Source organism: Miscanthus floridulus, chromosome 12 (assembly GCF_019320115.1).
Source record: "Miscanthus floridulus cultivar M001 chromosome 12, ASM1932011v1, whole genome shotgun sequence".
NCBI classification, from domain to species: domain Eukaryota; kingdom Viridiplantae; phylum Streptophyta; class Magnoliopsida; order Poales; family Poaceae; genus Miscanthus; species Miscanthus floridulus.
In genome coordinates this window covers 59,882,396-59,907,337 of record NC_089591.1, presented here as the reverse complement: position 1 = coordinate 59,907,337, position 24,942 = coordinate 59,882,396, and the positions used below count along the sequence as shown (strand labels likewise).

At 42.3% G+C, this 24,942-nt stretch overlaps 1 protein-coding gene across 1 annotated transcript; it reads left to right on the top strand.

Annotated features, from left to right (window-relative positions):
* The first annotated feature begins 6,178 nt into the window (after positions 1-6,178).
* On the top strand, positions 6,179-23,946 carry LOC136498488 (uncharacterized). The gene is made up of 6 exons (XM_066494411.1): positions 6,179-6,304; positions 6,413-6,894; positions 23,112-23,289; positions 23,383-23,465; positions 23,559-23,628; positions 23,710-23,946. Exons 1-6 carry the CDS (start codon positions 6,253-6,255, stop codon positions 23,832-23,834), a joined length of 990 nt encoding a protein of 329 aa, XP_066350508.1. The 5' UTR covers positions 6,179-6,252; the 3' UTR covers positions 23,835-23,946.
* Positions 23,947-24,942: the final 996 nt, after the last annotated feature.

Below are 24,942 nucleotides of genomic sequence, written 5' to 3'. Positions count from 1 at the left end.
AAACTTTTAGATGTTAAACTTGATCAAATATCCTTCTTACTGGTGACTCAACCTATCATCAGAAAAAGACAACAATAATGTAACAGCTTGAACCAACCCTACCCAAACACATAGGTCCATGCTTGAATCGGCCAATATAAGAAACTCAGAGGAGGATGGGTTTGGATGAGCGAGAGCGAAACCAAATGGCATGGTCTAGCTGACATGTGGGGCTTATTCTTTTTCAATATTTTCTTCATTTAAAAATAAATCAACTTCTAGAACTGTCATAAGTCAAATTATTTTAAGTTTAACTCAATTTTATAGAAAAATACTAATATTTATGACATCAAATTAGTAATATTAGATACTAGTCCTACTCCGTGCATAGTTAATATATTTTTATCCTCTCAAAAAAATGTTAATATATTTTTATAATCTATCCATTCAGTGTTATTAATGCCATTATTCTTTACAATAAAGTTGGTTAAACCCAGCTAATTTGATATAGCATAATTCTAAGAGTTCATTTACTCTGAACGCAGGGGTTTGGTTATTCTTCCTCTTCTATGGTTTGCCTTCTCTACTGATTCGCGTGGGTCATATATATATATGACCATATTCACTTTTGACCATCACTAGAGATGGTCTAAACTTAAGTGGACTTAAATTTGAAAGGAGTGAGTATGAAAACAATTAACAGCCTGTTTTTGGCTGTGGCTTGTCGTAAATAGTAAGTGAGAGGTAACCTATTAATTCTTAAATAGTTGCTTTCATAGCTCAGTTGGTTAAAGCACCCATTTAGTAAGTGGGAGGTCTTGAGTTCAACTCTCAATGAAACATTTTTTTTATAAAATTTATTTTTACATTGCATTTTACCTTATTTTTAAATGACTGAACTCTCATTTTTTTTAATTTTATTTTTGCATTGCATTTTACCTCATTTTCAAACGACTGAACTCTCTCATATTTTTTGAAGCTCTTTTTTTAAGATCTAACTCATTTCTTAACTCATATTTTTTCAAACACTTTTTTTGACCGAGCTCTTTTCTAACCTTTTTAACAACCTAGCTCTTTTCTTACTTTTTTAATAACCGAACTCTCTTATTTCGAAGCTCTTGCTAATTTATATTGCGATTTTTCTTACCTCTTGTTTTACTCCCTTTATCCATAAATAAATTAATTAGTTTAAAGTCAAACATTTTTATGTTTATTAATAAAATTTATAAAAATACAAATATTTATGGCCCAGGAAAGATGGAGTAAACTGCTATCTTTTCAACCTCCCGTTAATTTTCACTGCAAATTTTATTACTTTTTTTGTAACGACTAAACTCTCTTCTTTTCAAGCTCTGCTAAAGGTTTGTTTCGCCGTGGGGCATAACATTACAGCCCATCATTAATGAAAACCCATCAAAAAAGTATTGTTAACTAAGTTAAGGTCCTGTTTGGATTGCGGCTACTAAATTTAGTCCCTCCTAAATGATTTAATCCCATTTAGGCCCTATTTGGTTCCTAGCTCCTAAATCTAGGCAGCTAATTGTCTCCTAATTTTTAGTAAGGCCATGTTTAGTTAGGTGACTAAACCCAGTGTTTTCCTAAACGCTAAACGGTAAACAGTCGGTCACCTACCGTTTAGCCATTATTCGGGTAAAACGTCCCATTAAACGGGCTAAACTGCCAATTAAACGGGGTAAACAGGTGATTAAACGGAAACGACGCACCACCGTGTAGCGTTTACACGGTGTTTAAACGGGCTAAACGGCCGTTTAGACGAACAGTGACTAAACCTGACATGTACATGTTTATAAAGACCAAAACGTCCCTCATTAATGCTAACTTGGTGCCCCTGACATTTGGCACCAACGGTGCCGCACTGCTGGCTCCCGCTAGCGCCGCTGCCTCCCGCTAGCACCGCTGCCTCCCACGTGCGGCCTTGGCGCCAAATGCATGCCTGGCTTGCTGTTCTGCTTGGCTGCTCTGCTAGATGCTTGGCTGCTCTGCTTGGCTGCACGCCAACGCTGCTTACCGCTCTGCTACTGCTATGGTAGCTGTTTGCCTCAATGTACATTCTCACAAATAATGTTTAAATGGTTTACAAAAAAACTTCATTATTACAAACCATGGCGCTGCTATGACCTTGCAAACAAACCATTCGCTATCCAATCACGAAATTGATTCATGTTTTCATCTCCGTCTCCAAACCGTGTGGTGCCTCTAGTTGCTTGAGTTGAAGTTCCTTCCTCTATTGGTATATAGTTTTCATTTTGATCACACAAGTCAAAGAGGATCATCCATCATACCACTCTGTCTAATGAAATTGTGCAGTGTCCATGCATGCCATTATTATTTTGCTTTGCTTTGACATGGTAAAACTAGGCAAATCCAACAAAATTCTCCACTTCATCTTTAGTACTCCAAAAGACCTCTCTATAACATTTCTAAGTGAAGAATGTGTGTAATTGAACAGCTCTTTTTTACCTCTAGGTGCAGGCCCTTCTCTCCATTCGGGGACATGGTATTTTGTACCTCTGTGTGGTGCAAGAAAACTCGATCGATTTGGGTACCCAGAGTCAACAAGATAAAATTTGTCTACACAACACAATACTTGTGTAAGTAACATGACAAATACTATGACAAAGACAATGAAGAAATGTAAAAGCCCATACATACCTAGAGGTGGATGTGGAAACTTATTACCAAATTTCTCAAGTGCATCATTGAACACCCTTATATCATGAACTGATCCTGGTCATCCAACTAGAATAAAAGTAAATCTCATATCAAAGTCACATAGAGGCTAACACATTGTATGTGGTTATTTCTTTCCTTCCTATGTACTGGACTACCTTCTCAGTTGGCACAGTGGCAGGTACATGTGTCCCATATATAGCTCCAATGCATTTATCAAAGTACGAAGCAAATCGAGGAAATTGTAACCTTCTATAAATAGTTGAAAATTGTGGACCCTTTGGCCTAATGATATCGATTGCTAGCTTCATCACACTAGACAGTACCTTATCAAACTTGTTGCTACATGTCCCTAGTGACCTCTTAAATCTATTATCAGCTTATCTCATGGACTGAGGGGCACCACACATCCACAAAACACATTGCTAGAGCCTCTATAGAATTTATTTTTGTGGTAGACTGTAGACCATATCTCTCAACTAGCAAAGTGTGAAGGCTATAAAAACATCGTTGTGCATCCTAAACATGTTATAGCTTTGTGTCCTTTGTCCTAGGTTCTCATAGTCCACTGATATCCAGTTTCAAGTGAGACTCTATAACCAGCCTTGTTCATGAACTTGTCACAGTGGTACATACCTAGCAACAGCACAGCAGTAGCAATCATTCTCCTCTTCTGTTGACACCTAGTAGCATATATCATCAAACCTACTTCCTCATCATCAGTGCAGTCCCCCTTCATCATCAACATATGACCAATCATCATCAGTACTCCACTTGTCATCTGAGTCTTCAGTAGGGGCACCATCATTAGTAGTACTCTACCAATCATCATAAGATCCTACACCTAGCATTAGCCACTCTAGCAGTAGCCCCTACACCAGCATCAGAAAGTCCAGCAGCAAATCCCACTTCATATGCTCCCTGGTCATCATAAGAAATAGATGTAAAAAGAGCATTGAATGTTGACATGAATAAAAATGCTTGGGCAGCATCACAACAACATCAACAACAATGGCAGCAACACCCATTATATTATTCAACAAGCATTACAAGGTCCAAACATAAACCATGGTTCATTACGATTACATAGTTTATCATAAATTTAAGGTCCTAAGCAAAATAAAATTTAGGCTGTCAAACTAGAGACTCCAACTATCAAGTCTTCTACCATTCTATCCTATCCTCCTCAAGCATTGTGGGTAGCCCTCCTCAGCCATGCCATCCTTTGTTTATTTGTATCAAGGACACTAAAGACCAACCTATTGTAGCTACTTCTAAATACCATGGTAGCCACATAGTACTTATTTGAAGCTTTGTCTGCCCTAGCTTCCATAGCCAAATTGAGGCACCTAGCAACATCATCAACTCTGGCTTGCTTTGCTTTTGCAACTTCCCCTCTCTTGCTCTGTTCTATTCGCTCTAATGCATTGACTTCTTTCTCAGCAGCATCTCCAATTGAGTGACCAGCCCCTGCATGATAACATTCACTGGAACTTTTTTGTTCTTGCTAAGACTTGAGGCTATGTCAGTTGTGCTGCTTGCCCTCTTGTGGTTGTTTATGATACTTGGTGAACTGGTCTGTAAGCCACAGTCGTCTAGAGTAGCAACGCCATCTTCATCATCCTCATCTATCCCTGTGTCTTGGTCATGGCATGACAGCCCAGGGATGGTGGCAGTTGAGCCATCAACAGCAGTGTTCTAGAAGAGCTCAACCATCTAAGGAAAGAATCTAGGTAACCCATACATGAATTTCCTACACTCTGGCTTCTTCTAAAAATCACAAGAATCCACTGTTAGCACAAACCAACATGAAAGTAGAACAAGCAAACAAATTATTAGGCACAAAGATTACCCTGGTATGCCTATCCCACCAAGATAGAGGTGCATCTATCCCTCCATTTTCTTGGCGGCCAACACCTGTTTGTAGTTGTGTCGACTTGTAGAACTGTACATTGTCTTGAGCTGGCTGAATCTATTCTTCATACATCTAAGATCATGCTTTAGGCTAGTCTGTTGCTCATAGAACTCTCTCAAATTATCATAACCTCTCCTTATCATTGTCCCCTTACTTGTATTGCCCTTTCTCATTTCATCAACAACAAGACAAGAGAACACAAATGTATTTGCATCCGACCAATTTGTCTTGTCAAACTAGTAGAGAAGCATATCAGAGAACAAGAGACAAAATTTGAAATAGACAGATATAGATCAAACAAATACACAATACTACATGAAACATGTACACACTTCAATAACAAACAACTAAACAGTAGTAGTTCATACAAACTTGTAGATCAAAAAAATCCAACATAACACACACCTGTAGATCAAACAGATTAGACAAATAAACACTTGTACATCGAACAAATAAAATCTAACACATCATATCAATGAAAAGTATGAGAATCTAGCCAAAAAACAGACATGTAAAACCATAAATAAGACATGTATAACATAAATAATAAACAGAGCAAAGTACGAATCAGATCAGAGAACAAGCTCACCTCGGGCGGGATGTCGTCGTCATCTTCTAGCTCCATTCCTTCAGTTGGAGGATACAAGCTGCCTGAAGCAACTGTTCCATGCATCCTAGAAGCCGGTGTGCGGGCACGGCCACCGCCGGTTCCCACCCTGGAGCGGCGCACAGCAGCGTGAGAAGCCGGGCGTTTCCCAGATCTGGTCGCTCCTATGGTCGACCGAGGAGGAACGAACCCTCCAACACCGGATTTGGCGCCAATGCGAAGAGGAAGAAGCCCTCTACCGCCGGAAGCGAAGTCACCTTGGAGGAGACCCTGGTAAGAGCCCATGTAGGGGAAGTCGACGACGTCGGTGTTCAGATCCAGCCCCTCCATGCAGCGTCAAGTAGAGTAGCCCGCACCATACGATGGCGTTTGGGAGAAGACGCCGAAGTCGCCAGCGATGGGGGGGACGACGGACCTGAGCCATTTAGATTTACCGGAGAAGAGGACTGTGAGTAATGGTCCGGATACTCGGACCCGTGTCCGTCCATGGCGGAAGCGGTGAGCGGAAGAGCTGCTACGCCGGCAGAGGGGTTGGGAGGAGCGACAGCGGCGTGGAGCGAAATGGTGGCGGCAGCGGGAAAAGCAAAGGAGAGCGAGCGCGAGAGGGAGAGAGTGAGCTGCGAGTGAGGGGGTACCGATGCGCTCGGACAGAGCGCATTGATAAAGGAGAAGCCCTGTCTAGATATGTTTTAGGAGCTGTTAGGTTTGGGTGACTAGCTAACTAAAGGTTGTTTAGTCTCTTTTAGTAAAAGTGTTTGACAAAAAAATTATTAAAAAGAATTAAAAGTTACTAAATTTAGGAAGGTGCTAGTTGAACCAAACACTCCCTTAGTCACTCTAGAGTTGCTAGAGATGACTAAAATTATTTTAATTCTATTTAGTTATAGTATTTTGATAAAAATGATTAAATAAAACTAGATTTAGGAGCTCCTGACTGAGAAACAACCCCTATGCCTCTTCGCCTCTTCGGGCGCCAAGCCTTCTAAACCCGCGGCGCGCAACTGGAAGGCGAAGGCAAAGGCAGAACCGCAGAAGCCGCCGCCGTCGCGGAGCGCAAGCCATGAAGTTCAAGGCTTTCTTCACCGACAATGGCATCTACCTCCTGGACAAGCGTAAGCGTGATATCGCACAATCACTGCTCCCCTCTCGCTCTTCCCCTCCTTTTCTCTCCCGCAATTCATCGAGCACGCCTCATTCGTCCCCACGATTTTGCCGTGCAGGATTCCTACCGGCCATGGACAAGGTGGGGCGCGTCTGCCACTTTTTCTTCACGCCCACGCACGCCATGCTCCTCCACAACCTGCTCGGCGCCACGGCCGCCGGGCCCGACGGCGGCGGCCCGCAGTGCGTCGCGCAGTTCGCCAAGGACCTCCTCTTCCGTGAGTACAACGTGTCCTCGCGAAACGGGAACCAAATCGCCTTCTCCGTCGAAGTCGCGCTGCTTCACCGCGCGCTCCGCAGCGTGCTCGCCGTCCACGCGCAGCCGCCGGCCGCCGGGGACGCCCCCGGTGCCCCCGCTATACAGGTGAAGCTCGTCAACAAGCCGCCCGCAGGGTCACGAACCGCCACGCCATTCCTCACTTTCGAAACCAAGGGCGCCCGCGCGGCCGTCGTGCAGGATGTGCCCATCTCGCGCCCTCTCTCACGCTCCGACATCGAGCGGTTGCAGGCCGCCCTTGACGCTGCCAAGGATCTCCCTCAGGTTTGTAGCCTTCATGTATCATCTTATGGTTCCTAATCATTTGTCGCACAAAAAAAAATGGTCCTGTGGTTCAGGTTCACCAGATCAATTCGGATTCAAATTTACAGCGGTTGAACCTAATGGAAGTGTTTTTGGATTATTTGTTGTTGGATGGGTAAACTAATACTATGATTCTGTTCGTATTCACATTCTAGTTGAAAGGCTGGTTCATGAAGTGAATGATATTTTGGATTCAACTCTGAACACATTTGTCCTGGTGAAATGGTGAACTGCATATTTGTTACTAGTAAAGATATTTTAATTCTTATAGAATGGTGTTTGATCCAGACATTTATGTTAAGAAAATTGTAAAAATGCCCTTGGCTGCAATACTGGACAAGAGCAATCCATAGCCATAGTAACATTAAAAAAAAAATTGTAACAGAATTACCAATATTGAAATACCAAATGCGTATTTTGAATACTTTATAAACTACAGCTGTAGTTTAAATGTTTTTTTTTCTGCTGAAATTGACTTGCACTCTCTAATTGTAACAGAACCGACCAAATCATAAGAACGTAAGTACAAAAACAATCACCGAAGTGATAAAATTCCTATACTTAAGCTCCCATAATCCCAGTAGTCCGGAAATCACGAAGGATTTCAACCAACTCTCGACATACAAACCAAGACCGTAGTGATTCAACACAACACACCATTCGTTACAACATTCGCAAGTGGCATCCGGATTACATCCATCAGAGTGCAAATAAAATATTACAAACCAAGTTCAAATTTGCGGAAGCAACATAGTTTAGTACATAACTTCGTAGTTTCAAATACATTGTCAGATCTTAGTCATGTCCCACAAAAGCATTTTCAGGTACGAGAACTAGGAGAGACCGCGCCCAATGGTCTAGTCTTCATCCCTAGCTGGGAGAAGGCAATACTTGCAGCAACCAAACTAGAACTGGTCATCTGCAACAGGTGGGAGATAAACCCTGAGTACGAAAAGGTACTTAGCTAGACTTATCCGTCAAACCTAGAAATAAAAGACACCAAGGGTCATGTAAGGCTTATGAGGTGGGCTAGCTGGACACAGTTGCATAAAAGAGCTTATGAATATAGTAACCAATTTAAACTTCGCATCAAGTTTATCATCATTTACCTGTCCACTAGATTTGCACCTGTACTAAAGCACTCACTTATTAGGAGCAAACAATATTAACTATAGCAGGTATAATAAGGCTGTCATCATCATATCACCATTTCCGAACCATTATGTTATTTAGTGTATCTACTTTGGAGATAAGCCCGTCAAGTTCTCACTAACCGGGAGAGACGGTGACTCGAATCGAATTACAACTCAGCTGAGAGGGTATTCCTAACTCTCACCCTAGCATACTTTGCAAGGGTAGCCGTGGGTCACCTTTGGGACAACTCAGGAACCAAATTCGCGGGTTCGATCAGCGCCAGCGCTCTCAGGGATTACCCTTCTGCCAGGACGATCAGGACTTTTAAATCACCTGCCCTTGGACTCACGCCTACGGCTCCCTTCCGAAGCTTACTTTATACTTATCGACTCCCGGCCTGAGTTGAGCTACTCAGCTTCGCGGTCGGTCTTCGGACACGGCCAACTAAGAGAGAGGCATGCGTTCAACATGAACAGGAAAGGCTCCAAGATTCAGTCCTTAAGCGACACAGACGGAGTCACTACAAACCGGCAAGCCTCCGCCTGGTCTTCATTTCAAATTAAGACAGGTTCTTTTCCACGATAGCAAATATAGCCAACCGTGCCATATGTATATTCCTATATCTCGCAGGTGACAGGAAATCACCTGATTTCTACCGTGTTTAAGCAGGGCTAAGCACTACACGAACCTGAGCTACATAGGATTCAGGGTATCAATATCTGGACAAGGATTGGATAACCAATGCAGCAAGTGTTTGCATCCAACACCTAAACTTAATGCAACAATATATATATGTAACAATAATACTTTAACTGCATTTCGAAAATTAGGTGGCTTAATATGCTCCGGGGCTTGCCTTTCACAAAGTTGGAAGGACGGTGATCCGGGCACTCAACGGCGACCTCGTCAGGCACTTCTCCCGAGGGCTGCACCTCCTAAACCTCCGGTGTTGGCTGCTGCTGCTCGCTCGGTTCCTCGAATTCCAACAGTGTCACACCTTCCGGTACACCTATTGCATGCTGATGCACAAGATAAATATCATGGATGCATAAGGAATGACATGATGCTCATGATGAATGGATCACAGTAAGTGTTTAACGAAACATCACTGGACACTCGTTTACCGATTAAGAATAGCTCTATTCAAATCACTTTAAAACATGTATCTAACTTAACTTCAAGAACGAGATCTACTTACCTAACTTGCATAACCTAAGATAAAGATGCTCATCTTCAGTTAAAGGCCTAACACCTAGGAACATTACCACAAGCTTAGGAAATAGTAAAGGCATACTTAAATCAACAGTTAAAGTTTCATATGCAAACGAGCAGTCTTTTAATTCGATCACAACAAGAGTTCTATAAATTCAAATGACTTGCAAGAGGACGTTCTGTAAAGCTTATGAAATTCTCTACAATTAATTTATAAACATCAAAGCATGATTCTTACGTTACCCAAATTGAATTAAGGTAAACATGGAATCTGTCCAGAAATGACAGGTTTACTAAATTAATTATTTAGTGATGATGCAAAAGCATAATTGGACCAAACCAAGTTTACCAACTTGTTGCACATACCAGAGGGACATCAGAAAGTATAGTGCCAACCTCTAAATAAATTATTTAATGTCCTTTTCTAATTTATTTAGTTAATTAGGTGATTAAAGCAATATATAGTAAAACTATTCAGAAAAATCTATAAAAATTACAGTAGCTATCTCATGCTTCACATAGACTACCATAAAAATTTCAAAGCAATTGGTTAAGCAGAACTTGTTGTATCAAAAATAACAGATGGCAGGGCTATTTCTAGCATAATTAGGAAACCCTATTGAAAAGTGTCAAGCAACAGATTTCACATTTTTCCTAGCATCATTCTAGCATAAGAATAGCACCCACCAAATTTTACCTATACTGGATCTATAGAAAAATTATGAAAATTCACACAAAATCCATCCATGCAAATAAGAGAATTTCCTAACTCCTACATACAGTGTCCAAAATATATGAAAATTTAACTACAAGCTATTCATGATATGAGCAGTACACCATAAAAATTTCATGCCATTTGGAGCTACAAAGAAAAAGATATAATTACCCCTATTTCCCACATGATTAAAAGAGATAATTAGCAACTCCATTTTTCATAACAGAACATGGCATAAATTATATTTTTAATATAAACTAGACATTATCATGAACTCAACAAAATTAGAACCACATCATTTGGATCTACCAACTAGGAGATACACATTTTTGAAAATAGTACACAAATCTGTGAAAAAGAATAAACAAAACAAAAATGGAAAACCTAATCACTACAGCTGGGCCGGCCCGGAGGAATACGGCGGCCCGCGAAGCACGCGCTAGCGCAGCCCAGACATGGCACGGCCTAGGTTAGGCTCCCGCCTTAGCTCAGTGACTGACGAGCGGGTCCCATGAGTCAGCGAGACAGACAGGGGAGGAAGAAGGGACGACGGCGTAACTCGTCGCCGGTGGCAGCTCCAGCAAGGCCATCAGTGCCAACGTGTTCACCTCACCCATGTGCACCTAGGGACACCATCTATTGAAGCGATTCCAGTGGCTAGAGGGAGTGGCGATGGTCACGGCGGCGCACGGCCACGGGTTGGCCGACTCCGGCGAGGCGACGGTGTCACGGTCCTGGTGGCCTACTCTACGAGCATCAGTATCACTCATAGGACCTAGTGCAAGGGAGAGATGGGACGGTAAGAGGCGCGAGCGGCATAGCCCCGTGCGAGCTCGACCGGCGGCGGTCATGGCGACCCGGTGGAGCCGCGCTCACGGCGAGCTCTACCTGAGGCGAAAATGAGATGACAGTGGGGTCGAGGACGTGGAGGAGCTCACAGTGGTGCTGTGGTTCAGAGGAATCGGTCAATGGCACTCGGTTTTGGTGGATTTGGCTCGGCAGCGGCCACTGCTTCCCAGTTGCCGCGCTCGTAGAGGAAGGAGAGGGCAGAGAGTGAATTGGCGAGATGAAGAGCGAGTGGCGAGGCGCTGGCTTTCATCTGGAGCATAGACGCGCGACGTGGAGACGCTGGCAGAGCATGTACACCACACGGTGATCAGCCCCTACACCGGTCGGCCATGGCGTCCTTCTGACGTTTTTCTGAAACGGCCGAAACGACGCCCGATGACACGACTGACAGCGTGATTTTGATGATCTATAACTCCCAAACAGTGACGATCTGGTTCATGGTATAGTTAACAAAATTGAAGATCTAAGTGAGTACAACAACTTTGTCAATTGGAGCTCGAGTTGGTTCGGCCTGGTTAGGGAGATACAAGGCTCCAAACAATGATCCACGAAACTGAAAATCGTCTCAGGGACTTAGAAAATTTCTAAGTGTAGAATTCAGCCCCAAATCTGACTTGTGGACCATGTTTGAACATGTTCTAGCCATTTTCATGAGTTGATCATAAAACAACTTTTGTTCCTTGATAAATTGGCTACAACTTTGGTAAAGGGTGCACAGCCATGCAAGGTCTCTAGGTTGGTCTTTTGAATCAGTCAAACAGTGGCACTTTATAGGTCATTCTAAGTCAAACCTCCACTAGAGGGCATTTTAGTCATTTTGTTCCACATGAACAATGTCCCATCAATTACCCTAAGTGTAGTTAAGGTGTATTAGACCATAATCAACCACTTTACACAAGTGCTATACCAACTTCTAATGATCACATGTGATGAAGCAACAAAATAATCAATTTCACTCTAATGTTGCAATTCCATGTTTCACATGTTTTATGCCTTTGTTGCAATTTTAACTTGCCACATTCCTACCATGTTGCCATGTTTCAAGGTATGAGAAACTCATGTTGCATTCACATGTTTCACTACTACCATTCACAAGCAATCATGTATGAAACAAACATAATTGCGAATGTTGCATATGCATGTTTCAGTGATAATGGCATGATGAGATAGATGATGCACATGTTTATGAAATGATATGCAAATTTTGTGGGAACCAAACACCTAGGGTGTTACAGCCCTTCCCCTTAGAAAAATCTTGTCCTGAGATTTGGAAAGCGTACCAATCAGTATAGAAAGCTAGGATAATTTTCCTTTAAATAATCTTCCCGCTCCCATGTTGCATCCCGATCACTATGATTACTCCAAACTACCTTGTATAACTTAACTACTCGCCTACGAGTCACTCTTTCTTAAGTATCCAGAACTCGCACGGGCTTCTCCTCATAAGAAAGATCAGATTTCAAGTTGATTCTCCTCGTAGCTACTCTTTCCTCGGGAATACGAAGACACTTCTTCAGCTGAGACACATGGAATACCGAGAATATAGCTCCCATTTCATGTGGTAGATCAAGTTTATAGGCTACTCTTCCACTTTTCTCGATAATGTGGTAAGGTCGAACATATCGAGGCTCAAGTTTCCTTTTGATTCCAAAACGTTTTACTCCTTTCATAGGGGATACCTTCAGATAAACATGGTCACCTACTTCAAACTCAATAGGTTTTTTCTCTTGTCAGCATAGCTTCTTTTGTCTAGCCTGAGCGGCAGTCATATTCTTCTGTATAGTTCGGACTTGCTCTTCGGCTTCTTTTACAAAATCAATACTATAGAATCTTCTTTCTCTGGGTTTCACCCAGTTCAAAGGAGTCCTACACTTGCGGCCATAAAGAGCTTCAAAAGGAGCCATTTTGATACTCTCTTGATAACTGTTGTTATAAGAGAATTCAACGAGGGGCAACCATTCCTCCCAAGAGCCTTTGCAAGAGATAAGACAAGCTCTAAGCATGTCTTCAAGAATTTGATTAACACGCTCAGTCTGTCCTGATGTTTGCGGATGATAGGTAGAACTACAGATTAGATGAGTGCCAAGATTCTGATGTAAGCACTCCCAAAAGCGAGCCGTGAATTGCGGTCCTCTATCCGAAACAATGGATTTGGGTACACCATGGAGACATACCACTTGTTGAAAATAAATATCAGCATAATTGTGAGGGTGATAGGTAGACTTGACCGGAATAAAGTGAGCGGATTTAGTTAGACGATCTACGATAACCCTGATAGAATCACAACCCTTTTTAGTAGTGGGTAACCCAACAATGAAATCCATGACAATTTCTTCCCACTTCTAGCCAGGAATAGAGAGTGGCTGTAATAATCTGGGCCTCATGTGAATAGCCTTGACTCTGCAACAGTTATCGCATCTTGCCATGTAGGCTATGATTTCTTTCTTCATCTTGGTCTACCAATAATACAGCTTGAGATCTTGATACATTTTACTGCTACCAGGATGGATGGACAATCTAGAAGAATGAGCTTCAGCCATAATTTGATTTCTAAGTTCTTTATCTTTGGGTACTACAAGCCTATCATTAAACCAGAGAATTCCTTTGTCATCGACCCTAAAGTGCTTGGTCTCCTGCTCTTTCATCTTCTGCTTGATATGAAACACACCCACATTAGTCTTCTAGGAGTTCGATAATTCGACTTCTAAGAGAGCAATCCACTAGTGATATTAGTGGAGTACTACAGGATGAAGGAGGTGTGCCAGATGAAAGTCTTCACTAACTAAGGAATTACAATGGGCCTTTCTGCTTAAGGCATCAGCAACCACATTTGCCTTGCCAGGATGGTAGTGCACTTGAAGGTTGTAGTCTTTGATCAATTCTAACCATCGTCGTTGATGCATGTTCAACTCGGGTTGAGTAAAGATGTACTTGAGACTTTTATAGTCAGTATAGATGTTGCACACATTACCTAGCAAGTAATGTCTCCAAATCTTTAGGGCATGAACAACCATGGCTAGCTCTAAGTCATGGGTAGGATAATTGATTTCATGCTTTCGAAGCTGGCACGAAGCATAAGTAATGACTCGGCCCTCCTGCATAAGAACACACCCCAAACTGGTGCCACATGCATCACAGTAGACATCAAAAGGCTTCTCAATGTCAGGTTGTGCCAATACAGGAGCAGAAGTTAGTAAGGTCCGCAAAGTGTGGAAAGCCTCTTCACACTTTGGAGTCCACACAAACTTCTCATCCTTTTGAAGTAGTCGAGTCATGGGCTTAGCGATTTTTGAGAAATTCAGGATAAAACGATAATAATAGCTAGCCAAACCTAGGAAACTTCAGACTTCTATGACTGTAGTAGGTGCCTTCCACTCTAGGACTTCTTGCACCTTGGTAGGGTCAACCGAAATTCCCTCTCCAGATAACACATGACCTAGAAAAGGTATCTTGTTCAACTAAAATTCGCACTTGCTGAACTTAGCATAAAGCTGGTTGTCATGTAATCGAGTTAAAACAATTCTCAGATGTTCAGCATGCTCTTCTACATTCTGAGAATATACAAGGATATCATCAATGAACACGACGACGAACTTGTCCAATTCTGGCATGAATACCGAATTCATTAGGTACATAAAGTGTGCCGGAGCATTTGTCAACCCAAAGGACATGATAAGATATTCGAACAAGCCATAACGAGTAGAGAAAGCTATCTTAGGTATATCTTCAGGACGAATTTTGATCTGATGGTAGCTAGACCTCAAATCGATCTTGGAGAATACCTTAGCTTTGGAGAGTTGATCAAACAGAATATCGATGCGAGGAAGAGGGTATTTGTTCTTGATGGTAACAGCATTAAGGGGGGCGATAATCCACGCACATGCGCAGAGACTCATCCTTCTTCTTCACAAAGATGGCCGGACAACCCCAAGGAGAAGAACTAGGCCAAATCAAACCTTTCTTTAATAGCTCATTTAACTGAATCTTCAGCTCAGCCAACTCATTGGGCGGCATTCTATAGGGCCTTCGAGAAATAGGAGCCATGCCCGGAATGAGTTCTATCTTGAATTCTACTTCACGGTCGGAGGTAATCTAGGCAAGTCATCAGGGAAGACATATGGAAACTCACAGACAACTGATATATCCTCAATGGCTTTGGCTAGGGTAGCATTGGCTGTATTGTGGATAGCGATATCACAAGGTAACTATACTAGAAAACCCTTCTTATCCACAGGATCCCTCAACATTACCACACGGGTTGATGTATCGATCAACACTCTATTCCCGCTCATCCACTTCATCCCTAGGATTACATCGATTCCTACCCCTAGCAGAACTACAAGATCCATAAGGAACTCTCGATTCCCAATCTCAATCTTTACATCTTTAACTACTTGGTTAGTCATGATATTATTTCCAGCAGCACTAATACAATAACCACCCTTGACAATTGTAATCACATTCATCTTATGCTTAGATGCAAAAGTAGAACTCACAAAGGAATGTGAAGCACCCGAATCAAAGAGCACAACTGCAGGGTGATCATTAATAAGGAACTTACCAGTGGTGACCACTTCACCGGCAGGAATTTCCTCCACAGTAGTGTAGTGAACACGCCCCTGACGGACATTTCCCTGAGCATTCTACTTGGGAGGATAGGGACAAGTACTAGCCTAGTGACCAAGCTTGTTATAGTTCTAGCATGGCCTATTAGCTGGTGGCACATTGGAGCTACTCTGCCCAGAGGTATTCTTTGGCAAGGAAACTGTGTACCCCTTGCGTAAACTAGTTTTAGCTTGATTCTTCTTCTGAGGTGGGTGGTACCACACATTAGCATTGGATGGACAATATTGGGTTTTGGATACCACTGGTGCTTTAGACTGAGAAGCACCTACCTCAAAGTTTCTTTTACGGGTCTTAGAAGCAGCATATATCTTATCATTATTCTCTTGAGTCAGGGTGTTACTGATAAACTCATTGAAGGTGACACACTTGCAGTTGCCCATAGACTTCATCAGTTTAGGGAAAAGTCCCCTCTTAAAACTAGCTATCTTTTTGGCGTTAGTATCAACAAACTCCAGAGCATACCTCGCCAGGTTGTTAAATGCCTGGAGGTATTCAGTAAGACTCTTGTTGCCTTGAGTTAGCTTCATAAACTTGGTATGCTTAATGGCCATGAGACTAGGAGGGATAAAATGTCCCCTGAAAGCTTCCTGGAACTAGTCCCAAACTACCTCGATGTTTGCAGGGAAGGTGGTCCTGTGATGGGTCCACCAGATGCCTGCAGGGCCTTGGAGCTGGTGTCCTGCATACGAGGCCTTCATACCTTCTGTCAAGCGGAGCAATCCAAACCTTTGCTCTATTGTACTCAATCATTCATCAGCTTGTAATGGTTCTTCTGCCTCTCTAAAGATAGGAGGCTTTGTGTCCATGAAGTCCTTAAAGCTGCTATACTGGTTCGGCTCGGGTCCCTGGCGGACATGTCGATCATCACGGTTAGCCAGTTGGCGCATAGCCTCAGCTAGCATGCGCTGACTTTCGACGACTGTCTGCATTAGCTCAGCTGGTGTGGGTGGTGGAGGAGGTGGTTGTTCCTCATCTCTAAGGCTACGATCGCAATGAAGATTATAAGCCATCTGCAAAATGTATAGCCAATGAGCACTGACGATGTGGAAATTTTGTAGATGAATTGTATAATTATGCCAAACTAACTCCATTGGAGAGAATGAATTTATACTATCAACAGAGGCACAATCATCCATCATAATCACACAACTCATCAAGCGCATCGATTGACACATTAATGCGATGAACTTAACCAACAATGAGATCGATAGACTGCACAGACGGAAATTATCAAAGGCTCACATACGTGGAGCATAACACGTTTGATAGGTTACATCCAAGCCATAGAGGTTCCAAACTGACATCAAAGATAACTTAAGGTTCGATATTACATCCCAACGATTAACTTATTTCAAGCTACTCGTTCATGCATGAGGATCAACAAAAGACTAGCTCTAGCGCATTAGCTAAGTAGTAAGCTAAACTACGCATTGTCCTTGGAGTCAGTGTCGAAGATCTCTCCTCCATCTTCATCACTAGCAGGTTCTAACTCATCTTCCTCCTCATCAGGTGGAACGTCCTCAGGTCCATTAATCTCAATGTCATCATCATCCTCAGCCATGATGACACCAGAGCCCATCTCATCCTCATTGTCATTCTCATCATCAGGGGGTAGGAGAGGGTGAAGCTGATTGTGTAACAGGTGAACCTCCTCATAGAGATGGTCATTGTACTCTTCAGCAGCTGCCAACTGCTGCTCTAGCTCAACCTGTCGTGCTCTCAACGCATTCTCTTCGTTTCAGGCTTCATTCCATTGGTTCAGCACATGAATCAACATGCGCTCACAGTTGCGATGAGCAACTGTCAACCTCTGAACCTCCAGGGTTTCTTGATCCCATTCCTGTGTTACTTGCTCCAAACAGTGCTAAGCTGCACTCCTCTCAGCAGTCACCCGGGCTAGCTCTGTCGTCAGCCTTTCTGCCTCAGAAGGCTCCGAACAGGGCTCACGAGGAGCTAACCGGTGATGAGGCGCCCTGCCTCCAGTGGACTTGCGAGCAGTGCGTTTCGTGCGCGCCATCTGTAGCAAAAAGTTGCAACGTAAGGGGAGAAACATTTAAGGGATACGAAATTTAATTAGTCGAGACCATCAATTTTAAAGGAGGGAGTAATGCAAGAATGCTATGTATGCTTGAACATGATGCATGCACGATCCGTACGTCCTCACAAACCTAGAAAAATTTAAAGGCTAGAGAAATATACGGTGGCATACATACGTTCTCTCGTATACGGTAGCTAGTCGATCTACAACGATACGTTGTTAGTGTACCTACAGAAAATTTCATTTCAGCCTAATAATTTTCCAAAAAGGCATGTAAAGTAAGCAGTAAACTAAATACTTTCATACATACATCCCCTGATGTATATACTCTAGTATCATAGCTACCCGACCGAGATACCCACACTTAAGTACTCTCATAGATACATGATCGAACATGTAAGTATGCGAGCAACCACAACTACTCTCCCCTAGACCGACGGTTGGACGGTCATGCTCTCACAACTCCCACTTACCAGAGCGTAGAGGTATTTTGATCCATACATTACCACCCAAGCGGATGGCATCCATACAATAGCACACCGTATGGATAACGAAACAGAAATAAGTAGGAACCTCCAAGTTAGTACTTTAATAAGCCACCTAAGAGTCCTTATTTGGACATAAGGGATATGACCACTGGCAACCCTTAGTATTTAACTTAGAATTTTCATAAATACTTTTGTTTTAAATACACAAATGACATGTTTAGTGTCGAATCTTGCTCTGATGCCAGCTGTAACAGAACTGATCAAATCATAAGAACGTAAGTACAAAAACAATTACTGAAGTGATCAAATTCCTGTACTTAAGCTCCCATAATCCCGGTAGTTCGGAAATCACGAAGGATTTCAACCAACTCTCGACATACAAACCAAGACCGTAGTGATTCAACACAACACACCATTTATTACAACATTCACAAGTGGCATCCGGATTACATCCATCAGAGTGCAAATAAAATATTACAAACCAAGTTCAAATTTGCGGAAGCAACATAGTTTAGTACATAACTTCATAGTTTCAAATACATTGCCAGATCTTAGTCATGTCCCACAAAAGCATCTTCAGGTATGAGAACTAGGAGAGACCACGCCCAACGGTCTAGTCTTCATCCCCAGCTAGGAGAAGGCAATACTTGCAGCAACCAAAGTAGAACTGGTCATCTGCAACAGGTGGGAGATAAACCCTGAGTACGAGAAGATACTCAGCTAGACTTACCCGTCAAACCAGAAATAAAAGACATCAAGGGTCATGCAAGGCTTATGAGGTGGGCTAGCTGGACACAGTTGTATAAAAGAGCTTATGAATATAGTAACCAATTTAAACTTCGCATCAAGTTTATCATCATTTACCTGTCCACTAGATTTGCACCTGTACTAGAGCACTCACTTATTAGGAGCAAACAATATTAACTATAGCAGGTATAATAAGGCTGTCATCATCATATCACCATTTTTAAACCATTATGTTATTTAGTGTATCTACTTTGGAGATAAGCCCATCAAGTTCTCACTAACCAGGAGAGATAGTGACTCGAATCGAATTACAACTCAGCTAAGGGGGTATTCCTAACTCTCACCCTGGCATACTTTATAAGGGTAGCCGTGGGTCACCTTTGGGACAACTCAGGAACCAAATTCGCGGGTTCGATCAGCGCCAGCGCTCTCAGGGATTACCCTTCTGCCGGACGATCAGGACTTTTAAATCACCTACCCTTGGACTCACGCCTACGGCTCCCTTCCGAGGCATACTTTATACTTATCGACTCCCGGCCTGAGTTGAGCTACTCGGCTTCACGGTCGGTCTTCGGACACGGCCAACTAAGAGAGAGGCATGCGTTCAACATGAACAGGAAAGGCTCCAAGATTCAGTCCTTAAGCGACACAGATAGAGTCACTACAAACCGACAAGCCTCCGCCCGGTCTTCATTTCAAATTAAGACAGGTTCTTTTCCACGATAGCAAATATAGCCAACCGTGCCATATGTATATTCCTATATCTCATAGGTGACAGGAAATCACCTGACTTCTACCACGTTTAAGCAGGGCTAAACACTACACGAACCTGAGCTACATAGGATTTAGGGTATCAATATCTGGACAAGGATTGGATAACCAATGCAGCAAGTGTTTGCATCCAACACCTAAACTTAATGCAACAATATATATATATGTAACAATAATACTTTAACTGCATTTCGTAAATTAGGAGGTGTAATATGCTTCAGGGCTTGCCTTTCACAAAGTTGCACGGACGGTGATCCGGGCACTCAACGGCGACCTCGTCAGGCACTTCTCCCGAGGGCTGCACCTCCTGAACCTCTGGTGTTGACTGCTGCTGCTCGCTCGGTTCCTTCGAATTCCAGCAGTGTCACACCTTCCGGTACACCTATTGCATGTAGATGCACAAGATAAATATCATGGATGCATAAGGAATAACATGATGCTCATGATGAATGGATCACAGTAAGTGTTTAATGAAACATCACTGGACACTCGTTTACCGATTAAGAATAGCTCTATTCAAATCACTTTAAAACATGTATCTAACTTAACTTGAAGAACGAGATCTACTTACCTAACTTGCATAACCTAAGATAAAGATGCTCATCTTCAGTTAAAGGCCTAATACCTAGGAACATTACCACAAGTTTAGGAAATAGTAAAGGCATACTTAAATCAACAGTTAAAGTTTCATATGCAAACGAGCAGTCCTTTAATTCGATCACAACAAGAGTTCTATAAATTCAAATGACTTGCAAGAGGACATTCTGGAAAGCTTATGAAATTCTCTACAATTCATTTATAAACATCAAAGCATGATTCTTACGTTACCCAAATCGAATTAAGGTAAACATGGAATCTGTCCAGAAATGACAGGTTTACTAAATTAATTATTTAGTGATGATGCAAAAGCATAATTGGACCAAACCAAGTTTACCAACTTGTTGCACATACCAGAGCGACATCAGAAAGTATAGTGTCAACCTCTAAATAAATTATTTAATGTCCTTTTCTAATTTATTTAGTTAATTAGGTAATTAAAGCAATATATAGTAAAACTATTCAGAAAAAACTATAAAAATTACAGTAGCTATCTCATGCTTCACATAGACTACCATAAAAATTTCAAAGCAATTGGTTAAGCAGAACTTGCTGTATAAAAAATAACAGATGGCAGGGCTATTTCTAGCATAATTAGGAAACCCTAATGAAAAGTGTCAAGCAACAGATTTCACATTTTCCTAGCATCATTCTATCATAAGAATAGCACCGACCAAATTTTACCTTTACTGGATCTATAGAAAAATTATGAAAATTCACACAAAATCCATCCATGCAAACAAGAGAATCTCCTAACTCCTACATATAGTGTCCAAAATATATGAAAATTTAAATACAAGCTATTCATGATATGAGAAGTACACCATAAAAATTTCATGCCATTTGGAGCTACAAAGAAAAAGATATAATTACCCCTATTTCCCACATGATTAAAAGAGATAATTAGCAACTCCATTTTTCATAATAGAACATGGCATAAATTATATTTTTAATATAAACTATACATTATCATGAACTCAACAAAATTAGAACCACATCATTTGGATCTACCAACTAGGAGATACACATTTTTGAAAATGTACACAAATCTGTGAAAAAGAATAAACAAAACAAAAATGGAAAACCTAATCACTACAGCTGGGCCGGCTCGGAGGAATACGGCGGCCCGCGAAGCACGCGCTAGCAGTAGCCCAGACACGGCGTGGCCTAGGTCAGGCTCCCGCCTCAGCTCAGCGACTGACGAGCAGGGTCCCGTGAGTCAGCGAGACAGACAGGGGAGGAAGAAGGGACGACGGCGTAACTCGTCGCCGGTGGCAGCTCCGGCGAGGCCATTGGTGCCAACGTATTTGCCTCACCCATGCGCACCTAGGAACACCATCTATTGAAGCGATTCCAGCGGCTAGAGGGAGTGGCGACGGTCACCGTGGCGCACGGCCATGGGTTGGCCGGCTCTGGCGAGGCGACGGCGTCACGGTCTTGGTAGCCTACTCTACGAGCATCAGTATCACTCACAGGACCTAGCGCAAGGGAGAGAGGGGACGGTAAGAGGCGCGAGCGGCACAGCCCCGTGCGAGCTCGGCCGGCGGCGGTCATGGCGACCCGATGGAGCCGCGCTCACGGCGAGCTCTACCTGAGGCGAAAACGAGATGACGGTGGGGTCGAGGACGTGGAGGAGCTCACGGTGGTGCTGTGGTTCAGAGGAATCGATCAATGGCGCTCGGTTTTGGTGGATTTGGCTTGGCGACGGCCACTGCTTCCCGGTCGCCGCGCTCGCGGAGGAAGGAGAGGGCAGAGAGTGAACTAGCGAGATGAAGAGCGAGTGGCGAGGTGCTGGCTTTCATCTGGAGCACGGATGCACGACGTGGAGACGCTGGTAGAGCATGTACGCCACGCGGTGATCAGCCCCTGCACCGGTCGGCCACGGCGTCCTTCTGACGTTTTTTGAAACGGCCGAAACGACGCCCGATGACACGACTGACAGCGTGATTTTGATGATCTATAACTCCCAAACGGTGACGATCTGGTTCATGGTATAGTTAACAAAATTGAAGATCTAAGTGAGTACAACAACTTTGTCAATTGGAGCTCGAGTTGGTTCGGCCTGGTTAGGGAGATACAAGGCTCCAAACAATGATCCACGAAACTGAAAATCGTCTTAGGGACTTAGAAAATTTCTAAGTGTAGAATTCAGCCCAAAATCTGACTTGTGGACCATGTTTGAACATGTTCTAGCCATTTTTAATAAGTTGATCATAAAACAACTTTTGTTCCTTGATAAATTGGCTACAACTTTGGTAAAGGGTGCACAACCATGCAAGGTCTCTAGGTTGGTCTTTTGAATCAGTCAAACAGTAGCACTTTATAGGTCATTCTAAGTCAAACCTCCACTAGAGGGCATTTTAGTCATTTTGTTCCACATGAACAATGTCCCATCAATTACCCTAAGTGTAGTTAAGGTGTATTAGACCATAATCAACCACTTTACACAAGTGCTATACCAACTTCTAATGATCACATGTGATGAAGCAACAAAACAATCAATTTCACTCTAATGTTGCAATTCCATGTTTCACATGTTTCATGCCTTTGTTGCAATTTTAACTTGCCACATTCCTACCATGTTGCCATGTTTCAAGGTATGAGAAACTCATGTTGCATTCACATGTTTCACTACTACCTATTCACAAGCAATCAAGTATGAAACAAACATAATTGCGAATGTTGCATATGCATGTTTCAGTGACAATGGCATGATGAGATAGATGATGCACATGTTTATGAAATGACATGCAAATTTTGTGGGAGCCAAATACCTAGGGTGTTACACTAATAGTAGTACATGGTTGATAAATTAGTTTAAACTATCAAACTATACCTTTGGGAAATGTGCTTGCAATCTTAAGGGGTCTGTATCTTTTTAATGTTATTTAGCCAAAGGCCCATAGCGCTGCATTATCACTTAGAGTGACCTTTTTGCTTAGTTGACAGTAGCACTAATGAGTGGGGAACTGCTGACACATGGCTGGCATCCTTTGTGCAGACTCTGGTCCAGGTTCCTGATCTGCCACAACTGCAAAGCTTAGTGGATCGTTTGAAAAATGTTGGTGATCTGCTAACAGTGGCTGTCACCCAATATAGTGATCTCCATCTACAAGTTTCTACTTCTCTTGTTACCGTTGGCTCTGAATTTCGGAAGCTCCGGGTTATTGGTGATCGTGGTAAGATATGGCACTAGGTAGTTTAAATCAGCATTAATTTCCTATCCTGGCCTCTTGTTTAATTCAGCTGACTACATATTGCTCTATATTCAGCAAATGCACCTGTTGGCGACCAAAATCTGACTTCTTTGACTCGTATGGATATGGCGGTTGAGAGAGGGGAAGCACTTTCAGTGGTATTGTTCCCAAGCGCCACTTATTTTACTCTTCCACTCCTCTTTCGGTGCCATTTAGTTCACTGATTTCTTTTTCTTTCTTTCTTCTCACAGCAAGTGAATATGAAGCACCTTGTTAAGAGTCTACACTGTCATTTGGCCAAGCCAGACTGTACCTTCTATGGTTTGTTTACAGCTATAGTCTCAAAGATATTTTTTGATCAACAGACTTTTTGACTTAACATTGTTCTTACTGTCTGTATAGGTATTGCTCCTGGTGGTGCTTGTTTAACAGTCGTATTCCAGTATTTCATCCCAGGAACTAGATTGGCAGACAAGTCCATTAGCTTCTACTGCAGGCTTCCAGTCCTCGACCCTGGATCCAGTTAAATAATTTACCAGGCATAACTAGATTTATGTATCAACAAAGAATATTAGGTAAGAGTAGCAAGACTATTAGCTTAGCTGCTGCATATTTTCCTTCTTGTCTATTGTCTACCTTAGGGACTTGGGCTACAATATATTGGCTTCACAGTTAGTGTGATATGCTGCTTTATGTGAAATGCTGATATGACATGTTCGCTTCGCTGAAAAACCAAGCCGAAACATTGTTCCAGCTGATTTGTTGTGAGAGAAAAACACTGTTCCAGCTGAAAAAACAAGCTGAAAATACGGATTATAAGACAAGCGAACAGGGCCACAACGGCGCTACAGAAGCATATTAGAATTGTGACTGCCATTACTATCAGGACAGCTTATATGTAAGGCATACAAGTTTGAATCGTTTTATGCTATATATGGGATTATGTCTTGTGAGTTCTTCCTGTTCAAAGCCCCCTTTGTTTGCTGCTGTTGGCTTCAACTCCTTGTGCTATCCTCCAGCATTCTGAAGAGTACTATAAGCATAAGGAAGCACTAGAGTATAATATGCCTGTTTAGCTTGAGCCTGCCAGAATACTAACAATAGATGAATGTTTGTCTGTTTACAAAATAGATTTGGACAATTGGATGTCCAAACTTGATAGATGGTTTTTTCCTGGGTAGCACTATATATGTAACTGGCTCCAAAATCTGAAAACATTTGCATGCTGTAAAATATTAATGTAGCCAGTATTTCCTTTTGTGATTGGTAATGTTTAAAACAAGGTTATGGGAGGATATCAAAATTAGTCTCTCCCCTGAAAATTACTTTAATTATTGTTTAGGATCTGCTATCAACATACTGACACACTGAATGGTTCCTTCAGGGAGGTGAGATTAATTTACAATTTAGGTGAAATTTACGATCATTCTGATGCTCAATTTAGTTTTGAGCTGACAACAGTGTGATCCTTTTTTTTTTTTAAAAAAAAGCAGAAAATCTAAAACAGAAAACAGGTTCCCAAAAAATGGATCCAACGTTGATGCTCGGAATCTTTCTTGGAAGATCTCTGTAGACTGTAGAGCCCATGCGCTCGACTGTGTCCTCTGCCCACATACCACATGGTATCCCATATCC